The sequence below is a fragment of the Aulostomus chinensis genome, chromosome 2 (assembly GCF_037954235.1).
Source record: "Aulostomus chinensis isolate RoL2024-O1b breed Wild chromosome 2, RoL_Achi_v1.0, whole genome shotgun sequence".
NCBI classification, from domain to species: domain Eukaryota; kingdom Metazoa; phylum Chordata; class Actinopteri; order Syngnathiformes; family Aulostomidae; genus Aulostomus; species Aulostomus chinensis.
The window spans coordinates 8,372,940-8,384,804 of NC_141321.1; the positions used below are offsets into that span (position 1 = coordinate 8,372,940).

At 41.4% G+C, this 11,865-nt stretch overlaps 1 protein-coding gene across 1 annotated transcript; it reads right to left on the minus strand.

The window, feature by feature from the left end:
- Nucleotides 1–51: 51 nt before the first annotated feature.
- cops2 (COP9 signalosome subunit 2) lies at nucleotides 52–8,716 on the minus strand. Its single transcript, XM_086225812.1, has 13 exons — nucleotides 8,524–8,716; nucleotides 7,926–8,039; nucleotides 7,759–7,836; nucleotides 7,522–7,647; nucleotides 7,313–7,402; nucleotides 7,148–7,225; nucleotides 6,846–7,020; nucleotides 6,580–6,758; nucleotides 6,319–6,371; nucleotides 4,452–4,549; nucleotides 4,288–4,370; nucleotides 2,493–2,551; nucleotides 52–814 (listed from the first exon to the last, which is right to left on the minus strand). The coding sequence occupies exons 1-13, from the start codon at nucleotides 8,575–8,577 to the stop codon at nucleotides 670–672; spliced, it is 1,332 nt and encodes a 443-aa protein (XP_086081938.1). The 5' UTR covers nucleotides 8,578–8,716; the 3' UTR covers nucleotides 52–669.
- Between the last annotated feature and the right edge of the window lie 3,149 nt (nucleotides 8,717–11,865).

The window sequence follows — 11,865 nt, forward strand, 5'->3', positions numbered from 1 at the left end:
CTTGAAAGATTCTTTCTACATCCGAACTCCACCCTTCAGCTGAAACCAAGGTTTTCTCCTGGAAACTGTCTTCTTAAATCCCTTAAACCGATTAAATATACTCCGTTTTAAAAGATGTTTATTTTTTCCTTTGAGTGTGTTTGCTTTTGCTAAGATGCTGTATCTGAATTACACCACAACTTCCACAGTTTTCCTTCTGATAATATTGTAACATTCTGATGTATAAAGACTCCACAGACAGATTTGTTAATGTTTCTTTGATGACAATTAAAAACATTTTATTCAAAGCTGAACCCTTTTAGTGCTGAGAGGAATCTGTTTATTACCAACAGGCAACAGTATACATTAAAATACTGTGTACACACTTTGATACACATATGGACTTTTTTTGTTTTAATAACCAAAGCATTCGTAGGTTGCACATGGAAGGATCTGCCAATCGGGGACATGAGAAACAAAAATAAGTGCCGGTGATTTCCTCTCATCAGGACAAAACAACACACTTTGAACATGTTCTTGGGGTTCTTGGCGTCTTGTTGAAATTGGTGGCATTCTCGAAATCTGTGCTGTGTGTCTTGTCTCAGACGATATACTTGAAGAAGCACAGTAGCATACTTTATGGATGTATTCAAACATGCCATTTTCCTTGTCTCTTGATTTTAAATGCCATCATGTCAGCTTGCTAACAATGGCTTGGTTCAGAGAGTTCAGCTGATTTGTCCATTTGTCTAAAGCTGTGTAGCGAGCCCCTCCTCTCTTCTGGTAGTCCAGTTCTAGTAGCTGGTTCACTTGGTCAATGCGGCCATGAATCGTGCTGAGAAAAATACAAAGATAAGTGAGCAAAGGACTTAAGAGTGTAAAAATAACTCGGACATAACAAGTTGACAGTCAGAGGTAGGTACATTACAGCCTCATCATAAACAATATACTTAAAAGTAATACTTCACCCTAAAAACTCTATTTTATCTTTGAAGTACCCACAAATAACGCTCTCTAGATGAGCGAGGAGATATTTTCACCACTATATCACTGATTTGTGAGTCAGAATGCACCAGCCACGTATATTTAGCCCGAAGCCAGTGGCACCCCATGGCCACCGACTACAGCAGCAGTAAAACTGTCCAAAAATATCAGTTTACAAACTCCTGAGTGCATCATCCCATATAATCCACTCTCTCATCTAGCTGTATCCTCAGTAATCTACACTTTGATGAGCGCAAACACGAACAAACTGTGACTTTTCTAGTTCAGCTTTAGCTTCAAGCTAAATACATGTTTGGCTCTTTCTGCATTCAGGAGTGAGATGTAAAGCAGGAGGGGGATGAACATCTTTTTGAACTCAAGACACTAATTTATGTGTAGTCGAAAGGCAAAATACAATGTTTGGGGGAAGTATCAGTTTAAGAACTTGCACGAAACATGACCCAATTACTGAAGCATCCAGGTGAAACTGGGTTCTATTTCCCTTTTTCTCCAGCAGAAAGCACTACTGACGAGTCTTTCCACCCATCTGCAGTACAACCACCCACAATTGGCCATAGGAGAGTCCCTGTCCCTTGAAGATCATCTATGAACGTGTGACGCATCATTTTGTTGCAACTATCAACATACGTTCTCTGCAGCAATCTTCTTATCAAGTTGCCGGTCACTTAGAACAACAATTTGAAACTGTTTCCAACGTGGGCAAGTGCTTTTTTTTTTTTTACACAGACAACTGCCCCATAATATCCATATTGCATTTGTTGCCATCATTAACTGGCCCAGTCACCCTTATCAGCTGTGCTCCAGTAAACTGCTGTATGTCTAAAAAAACAGCAGTTAAGAAGTTTGTCTTCCTGGACCGTACAATTAAGTCTCACAAACATGAGTCTGTCTCAGAGCTATTTTTCTGCAAATATCCAGAACCATTTTGCTCGAGGGAATTCATGGTGATGCTCTCTACTGAGTTGTCCTACAGGAGTGCGTCGTCCCTGCCCCTCTACTGACCCAATTCCAGTCTGTTTGTTTGACTTAGTTTGTGGGACAAGGCAGGAAAGATCGCAGATGACAGTAAAACTTTTTTAAAAATCGTGTGAATGTCAGAAGGTGATGCGGAAGCCTCTACAGACTTCTGTCAAATGAAAAACAACTTCCTCCAGGCCTCTGATGAAGATGGAAGTTGACCGTCAAAACAAGTCAGGTGTGACTGACAAAATACGTGTCTGACAACTGAAGAAACTTTCCAACTAACTCTCTCCAGTGTGTTCTCCTAACGTTATCATGTCACTTCCTTAAGGGTGGGGTAAAACCACAAGATCACCCCACCAGTTGGAAGGCATCTGTCATCAGAGAACTGGCTTCCAACCAAGACAGTTACATCAGTCAACGAGTATGGATTGTCAGGCCAGTATGTCACTGACTGACAACCCATCATTCATTTAGCGTCAAAAGACTAAGAGGAACTACAGACGGGGAATTTCTATAACTTCAAGGTTCACAAGATTCACACTTACTTATCCAAGATGCATTGTACCAGCAAACTCTCCACATCACACACGTCAATATTCAGCTCCTGAAACACAGCACAGTGAGAACTGTCACTACCTGAGAACGTGACGGGTGCGAGTACATTATGTACTAACCTGAGCAGAGGATCATCACAGCCTAGAGGGAATAACTTGAAACACAGAAACAATCAAAATATACCTAAATCAGTAATCAAGGTATGATTGCATTTTACCATCATCAAATATGTAGTCACCCCATTGTTTAAAAAAAAAAAGATGGTTTTTTTGTTTGTTTGTTTTTTACTTTTCAGCACAAAAATATGACATCAATGCACTTGTGACACATAACTTTAATTAATGGTTGCGAGTCACCTTGTTGCAAGCAACATAGTTTTTGCGACTCACTCTGACATTCTGAGTAAAACCCTCGAGAAAACGTCCTGATGTGTTTCCGCTTGTGTGCAAACGCCGCTTGCTTGACTCCAGTGTGTTATGGGGAGGAAAGAGGGGGTGACACTTATACCCTTTTCACACCGAAAAACGTGTGTCAGTGCGGGTTTTTGGACCTGCGGTTGCTCGGCATTGGAACGCATTCAAGCTTCCAGGCAGAACCCCCGCTGTGAGGGCTGCGTACCTGTTGTTTCTCTCTGTTGTACGTCATCGTGCTGACAACGTCATCATTTCACATAAATGTGTGCTGGAACTCTGAGAGGTAAACAAACGACAACATGGATGTCGCAGAGTCGAACGTTAGCGTTGTCGTTGCGTGCATTGCAATGTTGTCTCTTTTGCAAAGCATACAAACTCGGCGCAGATTGGAAAATGTCGCTAATGCAGCGAAGGAGGATGGAGTTTTTGACTGGAAGGGAGCCGAAGAAGCTACAGGCGAAGCCTGACAGGTGGCACAGTCACAAAATCAGGATGTGACAGGAAGGTCGCATGAAACCTGAGATGACGTGGGTTGCCTTTTTTACAATGCAGGCGAGCCGAGCCGAACTGAGCTGCGAAACGCCTGGGTCGCTTGGCGAGTCGGTCAATGCGGGTCGAGTCGACCCTTTCAGAGTGCCGAAAAACCCGTGACCATGCTACAGCTGTAGCATGGTCAGAGTAGGTCATAGAGTAAATATTAAGCTAAACCTGTTTACAAAGACACTGAGTCACACCAGCTAAATAAATCATGTCACCAAACACCTGCAGACTAAGTCTATGATGCAAGTTTGTCCACTAATGAGTTCATGGGGCTTACAAGAGCATGAGATTCTCACTGCACTGACACACCAGAGGAACATAAGGCTGTGTACAGCATTCCCTAATGATTACAATTCAATGTCCCAGTTAATGTGAAGGTAGAATTTACAAGCAGATATTTTAACTTTAACAAGCTTGTCGAACCGGTCAAACAATACCACTGCGTTCCCCTCACGGCTGTGTCTGCAGATGCACCTCAATTCAATGTCAAATTTAAGGGAAAAAAACGTACAAGGAATTATGACACTCCATTTATATACCAAAGGAAAGAAATACCAAAAACAGTAACCGCAGTAAATAAAAACAGAGGTGATGGGTTGAATCAAGTATGAAAACCGCCGTTCAAAAATAAACATTTCATCAGTTTCTCAGATCAACCCTCAGGTAAGCACAGTGTGCACAGCCGACTTATCATGAAGTCCGACAATAGCACATTTGTACCTTTGTGCTTTGACTCACCAAATACACTTTTCACCGACGAGACTGAAGTCGAGACGACTTAAACAAGGTAGCGTGTTACCAGAAAAAGGATGGTCTGATCAGGTGGTCTTACCTTAGAAATGAAAGGGATGTGTATTCTTGTGTACGGTTTGATGAGTTTGATAAGCACTTGAGTTCTAATGTTCCGCAGGAGCTCTACAATGAAACACCTCATTAATGACATCACACTTCTCCATGTCCATCCTACACGTGGGCTGAAGTCACGTCACGACTCACCCTCTATGTGCTCTCTGATGAAGGGGTCGTCCATTATGTTACTGTGATTTGTTTTCAAGATTTTCTCAAATTCGGTGATGTCATTGTTCTGGTAGGCGCTGCAGGGAGAAACAAGTCAGTGTTGATGTACTTCACACATTGTGTCCGAATGACCCGAAAAACGTATCATCCTGACAGCTTTGCAAAATATTAGGGCTCTTTCTGTAAACACTATTCTCACTACAGGTTGGGTGTGTGTTCTCAGTTTCTTGTTTAAGCAACAGAAATCTTAAATCGATGCATGGAACCTGAGCAATTACTGACAATACTGCTATTTATACAGTACAAGAACCAAAGCGGAGCCAACAAGGAAGGAGGAGACAACTAGACCCTTGGAGGAAGACGGTCTGGTTTCATCTGTGATACCAATCCAACTCACAATGTCAACAAAATCCCTTAACACTTTGGTATAAATGACACAAAAACTGTTAATATGTAGGTCATAATCAACATGATAGATAACATGAAAATAAAATATCTTAGAGCTGTTGTTCTATATTTCAATACACGATAAAGAAATTATAGAGGAAACATTCCAATGTCACAATCAATCTTCCATCAATCAGCACAACTGCTGATGTCTGACGGGCCGTTCCTGGCGTGGGCTGGGACGCGCCACGGTATCTGCATGACAGAGGTGACACAACAGCGCCGACGGGAGTTACACGATGTCACTTACTGATCAAAAATCGGATGAAGTTTAAAGGCATAGGTGACCCAAAATTCGAAAATCTGTCATTATATACACACCCTTGTGCTGATAGGAGGCCGAGCGAATCTTTTTGTAGCTCACAAACACAGGAAAAGGCGTTGCAGCAGTCAACCAAACAACTGAGATGGTTCACTTCAGACTACCAGTATGGTGGCATTTCATGGTTTTATTGTGTATTTTATGTCAGTTTGAACTTTGGTACCCATTCACTTCAAGTGTTTAGGAGATTGCAGCGAGGTCTGGAAATGTGTTTTGTGAAATAAAAAAAATGTCATCCTATCTTCCATCAGGAGGAGAGTCAGTAGAAAAATAACTGAATTTTCATTTCCTGAAGCATCCCTTTAAATCAACAGAGGAAACAACAACTGTGAATAATGGCAGAGAACGTGTCCACAGAGAGGGAGAAAAACAAAAACAAAAATATTGGGGAGCTCATTTGGGATTTTTGAAGTTATTCCCTAAACTGAAACAAAAAAGGCTGTTGACTAACATTAATTACAATTCAATGGTTTGATCTCACCCTGACAGTCGGATGTCCTCAGTTCTCACTCCAGCACAAACCATGAACAGAGAGGGAGCCAGTGAGTCACTAACGGCCAGCATTCACAGCCTTATTACCAGCAGCCAGAGTCCGATGCTCCTGGCCATAATTTCTGTCGACTAAGAGCATGTTCCTCTCCAACTTAAACCTATGCAATACTTATTCAACACACAAAGTTCAACGCTGGCGTACCCCAAACACACACACACAGGTTCCCCTGGAAACAGTTCTGGAAATCTACCATCATACTAAACAGCAACAACTGATAATCAAAGCCAATCAAATCCTCTGTTTCCTCCTCTATTATTGATGGTTGTCTCCCTAAAAGTAAAATATTCCTGGGAGCTCATGGCACAAATGACACTCCCTGACAGGGAAGTTCAATCACATTCCAAACCTTTGGACAATAAAAGAATACAATATAGTTTAGGTGTGTTTCCTGTTGTTCTTGGCAATGCCTCATCATCATTATTACCATTATCATTACTGTTGCTCATCTGAGTTCCATCAGAAGCTTGTGACAGCCAAGACAATAAATCCAGCATTTTAAATGTGAAAAAATAAACAATGCTTACCTTACTAAATTAGTCATTGCTAGGATCTCGGGGTCATTTTTGTATGGTTTGGCCTTTAAAAAGGAAAATAGAGAAGTTATTCCTGGTGCTAAAATGTAACAGTATTTTCTGATCGGACACATACTAGTTGCGTTTTGTCAAGAAGTACATCTCCAGTGAACAAGCAGAGCCAGATGAATCTGAATTGATTTTCTCTCCAGTCTTACTATTAACACAGGACTTCCACAGTACACTTAAAAACGTTCACGATTACTTCCATACCTCTTGAGAGTCAAAGGGGTTGATTCCTGACTTCATCAGCATGTTAGCTAGCACCAGGTACTTCAGGCATGTCGTCCTCCTTGGGCTTCCAGACTCATCGTAGTTTTTAAAGGCCTCAAAGAAATCTGTGTGAGCTTTCTCAAACTCACCCTCTCTCAGATGCATTTTCCCGCCACACTCTGGTCGGGACCAAACAAGCACAGGTCATTCGAGAGAAAGCTTAGTGTCGTGCGATAGTCACTGGGTAAATAACTTAAAGATCATACCTCGAATAACTCCCATTATAAGTGGATGAGGAATGGCAGATTTAATATGAAGTGACTGTTCATACAAGGCTTTCAATTTCTTGTTGTTTTTCTGTGCTGTGTACATCTGAATTTCCAGGGCGTAGATCTCCAACAGCTGCGTGCCTTTCTTCAGGTCGTCCTCGCCATCATCCGTCTGTGACCGATAGAAGGACAAAACAATCAAATTGTTGCAATCACCTCTATCATAATGATCACTAGTCTCTATTACTAACGCAGCGGACAAATCGTTGGGAAAAACGCAGGAGTTTGACCGTGAATACCTGACATGACTGGTGCAGTTGCCTCAGGATTTTCTGCAGTTTTCCATACTCTTCTCTCTCCAGGTACAACTTCCCCAGCTACGGAGCAGAAAAAAAGAGAATCTAAGCACATTAAACTAAAAAAAATACTGCTTAGAATCAGTGGGAAAAACAACCTTTGTGTACCTTTGTGTTAGTTTTAAACCATAGTCTGTCATTTTTTGCATCTTTCAAAGCCTCCAGTGTGGTTTCATAGAACTCCTGTAGTAAGTCCATCTGAAGACACAGAGAGTTCCTTTCAGTGAAACAGATTTCGCACAACTTGCACGGTAGACTCAATCGTAACAGCCCACTAACCCAGCGGATGGATATTACCTTTACACATCCATTTATACCTGTTTGGAGGTAGAGATGTAGTCCAGAATAGAGTTGATGGACTTCTCGGAGTAGTTCCTGGTGACAGCACTTCTGATGTATGTAAGCAGCTGCTTGTATCTGTTCATCATTTCAGGGAAATTGGTCTGCAGGGATGAGAACCCCACCCCCACCCCAAAAAAAACTCTTGTTAGCACAGATTCATACCTCACTCAGTATGAGAAATGAGTCAATATGGTCAGTGTGACACTGCATACCAGCTTAAAATTGATTTTGATCATCTGTTTCAGTGCTTTGAACCCCCATTCTCCTTTCTCTCCTTCTAGTTCCAACACCTGTAAACACAACAACAACAACAACATGTGGTGGTAGATTATGTTGATCTAAATTAGAGGGGTAACATTCTTCTGGAGTACCACTCCACCTTCTGGAAACTGCTGAGTGCTGCTTTGGGATCATCCTCCTTCAAGGCTTTGGAGTTGTAATACTGGTTCTCCAGGTCCACATTTGGCTCTGAGTTGCTGTCTTCTGAGTATTCCTACGTGTAAACACATGCACGTCAGCACTGAAAACTCACCGACTCCCGTGTCGAGAAACGGGTTACTCATTTGATAACAAAACCCAGCCTGGGCACTTGGCGTGCTAACGGGAGCAGATTCCCTCTTACTAATATTATGCTGTTATGGCTAATGTTAGCCACCGCCATGCTACGTGACTAGCCGGTCGATTTATTTTCTACGGGTGATTCAGATGAAATGTCAGTGGAATGGACAAACATTTAGTTCATCATCCAACATGGCGAAAGTTTATAATATTGGCCAGTTGTGTGGCTGTTACAACTAGCATTACAATCGGAGCCCAGCTAGGAAGCTAATGCTAGTTACCCACTGTCCGCTTTAGGCTTGGTATTAGCCAACAGGCTAACTAAACAGCTAACAGCAGCTAGCTCGTCCTGCCGGCGCTTCCCTGTTAGCTCTAAACTCAAATATAAACGCGGGCCAAGTCACTTCAAATCAAAATACCAGGTCGTAGTCTTCCTCATCGTCGCACATGAAATCATCTTCCATGTCAGACATCTCGATGGTCTTCCTTGTCCGTGTTCAGAGACAGTCAGAAGCCCGGCCTGTGCTGTGTTTTGCAGCAGCAATGGTGTGGTAGTGTGTCAGGGTGGCAAGAGGCATACAGAGCTAATTTCCGTCCATAGATGGCGCTATCGACTTGGCTACATAGAGAACGTTACACTGGCAAATAGCTGGTTACGGTCATGTGACATGTTAGCCTTTGAAAAAATTTAAAACGGTGTTGTCCTGGAGAGCCAAACTTTTCCCCTGCTGCATCAAAACTCAAACTAAATGGTGGAATAAAAATACAAATTTTGTTGTTCTCCTTGAAATGCATTCGTCTATCACTGTATCTGGTGCCCCTTCATTTATTTATCCATTTATTTATTTCTTTGTGTTACCTCGTGTGTGCCAAAGTCATGTTGTACAATAAGAGTCCCTCTGTCACTATTCATATACACTGAATTATATGGTACCCTACCTATGAAAAGAGCATTTTTAAACCTTGAAAAATGAAAACAGAATTGACAGGCAATTTCAGCAAAATGATTTCATATTTTCATCATTAGGCACATTCTTGTTGAAATTTTCTTTTCTTATTTATTTACATATTACTTTATCTGGCAGGTCTAATTGAACTTTTTGGTAAATTTTGTTGCCCAGGCCCCAGAGACGTATCACCAAAGTAAATTACTCAGTAATTGTCCTTAAGGATTATTACATTTCTCTTTGGTTTTCCTGAAGTTCTGCGTTTTGCAGTTATTATTTCACTTCAGATTCTGATCACATGACATGTATTTTACCAAATTAGAAACCAAATATAGCGAGTGAATCAACAATTGACAAGCTACAACAATAAAATATCAGTAAGACCTGAAGTAATAATAATAATATTAACATTGATAATAATAATTATCATCATCATCATGATAAGAAGAAGAAGACAATGATGTGATTTAAAAAAATATGAAAATAACAGTGTCCAATTTGCATAACTTGACTTTTTAGGATAATGGTATAGGATAATGGTAATGGTAATACACACTCTATACTATATACTTTTTACATGACACTCTAACACTTTAGTTCTGTTGCAGGAACTTAATTATAACTATTTTCTTGAGTGGTTTCATGGGTAAACCTTTTTTGTTAAGTGGGTGCATATACTGTAAGTGTTGAAGTTAAACAAAGTGAAAACAATCATACAGAGCTAAAGTCAGAAAGAGAAATCCTTCCACCTATTTTTGTCTGAAAATATGTTAACGTGTATATGGACTTCCATCGTATGTATCGCTGACCTTTGCGCCTTTGGCCACTCGAGAGAACACAAGCAGTGATCAAGCACAGACCACACAAGCGCACAAGGTTCGTCTGATCCGCAGCTCATGGTGGGAAACATTTCACACAGCTCAGTCATGGACACGAGCATGCGTCAAGACTGAAAAGAAACAAAAAATCCGATTTTAAGAGCATGTAATCTGAAGGCAAATATCCAATGTCAGAGGTCACATTTATAATGGGAAACGCTCAAAAACATGAACACAAGAAGTTCCTGCAAAGCGTTAATCAAGAACTGCAAGTAAACCTACCCATAAAACAGAATGTTCTCTATAAAGTGTTGTTATAGATATGCATCACAGTGTAAAATATAAAGTAGCAAACAGTGTAGATGATAGAAAAGAAGGTAAAAGTTACTTAAAGTTGCACTTATTTTTTAATGATTTGAGGTCAGATGCTTTCCCACTACAACAAAAATCTCAGGAACCCTGGATGTGCGTGTCAGGTTTGAGTCAGCGCTGTGAATCGGGTTCATATCAAAAGGATTTCGTGACTGTTCTCTTAACAACCTTGGCTACCACACAGAGAGGCCATTGGCAGCACCACATCCCTCTGCAACCTCGCTCAGGGGGTCCCTCCCAATCAGACCTTGTGAAAGATTTTATTGCTGTAGAGATTGTTGCGCCGAAGATTTACACAACCAGGTTGATGTGTCATAGTTTATTTCAAAAACTGATGAGAACTGGTGAAAAATTCAAGTCCATCATCCTGTGACCATAATATTTACAATATCCTGACGTGAATCACCAACACCAGCACTGGAGGCGGGGGGGGGGGGGGGGGGGGGTATCCACACGTGACTCGTCATGTCCAGAGGAATTCTACTTCAGTGAGTCTGGGCATAAAAAAATCAGTGCAACTTTTTATCCATTATTATCTCTTATGTGTGTCTTAATGGAGTTTTTGCATCGCTTACATTAAGTCATTCTATGGCTGTCAACTGGTCCCACATAGAAACCACCGTATCTGAAATGACTCTGCATCAGTCTGTTGATATGTGTGTGTGTGTGTGTGTGTGTGTGTGTGTGTGTGTGTGTGTGTGTGTGTGTGTGTGTGTCTAAACACGTTGTTGACGCAATACGCTGTGTTCACACTCGTGTGTTGCATGCGTGAGCTGCATCGTTCAAGCAGCGGTGCGTGCTTAGTGTCTGTCAACATTTCATTAATTGCATCAGTTGTGCATCAACACAAAGACTTAACAAATGAGCAGACCTTTAGTACACTCTCATCATCACAATACTCACACAACCTCCACCAATCACACGGCCTCTACACACCCCCGAATTATACTGTTATCGCCACTGACTGAGGGGTCTGTCAACACACGAACAACATCTGAAGAATCCATCTCTCAGTTATGGGGGAAAGACGACGTATTTCAAAGGCAAGGGGTGACCCAGTCCTGCCAGGCACAATATAAGAGAGCGCCAAAGACTTACTTATGTGACTGACTCAGGGAGATGGTGTGATAAACACAGGTTCATTTGTTTAACCTTGTCATGTAAACCTGCTAACCTTATTTAGAGATCCTAAACTGTGGTATTGAGCCTTATAAACACCTCTGGGCAGCCTCTTTTTTTTTCAAATCCTCCTCGATGAATCATCTGATAAAATTCGCGGAGTGATATTGTTCCCTTGGCATGAGTGTATACACCTAGTCCAGTCAGCCGTTTAATCTTTGTTTGCCAAAAACTGTTTTATACCTAACCTAATAAAATTAATAGAGTTAATATAATCTAATTTTTGACAGTTCTTAAACATGAGACAGGCCTTTTTAATGTATCTCCAGCATAGCGTCTGGCTGCAAACGTCTCAGCAGGCTGCCGTCTTGTACAAATGACTCTCACCACTAAAGCGCTCAGCTTCCTTGAGCTGCTGCCAACACCTTCACTGCTCATACAAACACAAATGCATGCATAGTTCCAAACACGCTGGAAGGACCGTAAAGAACAGTGCATTTCTGTA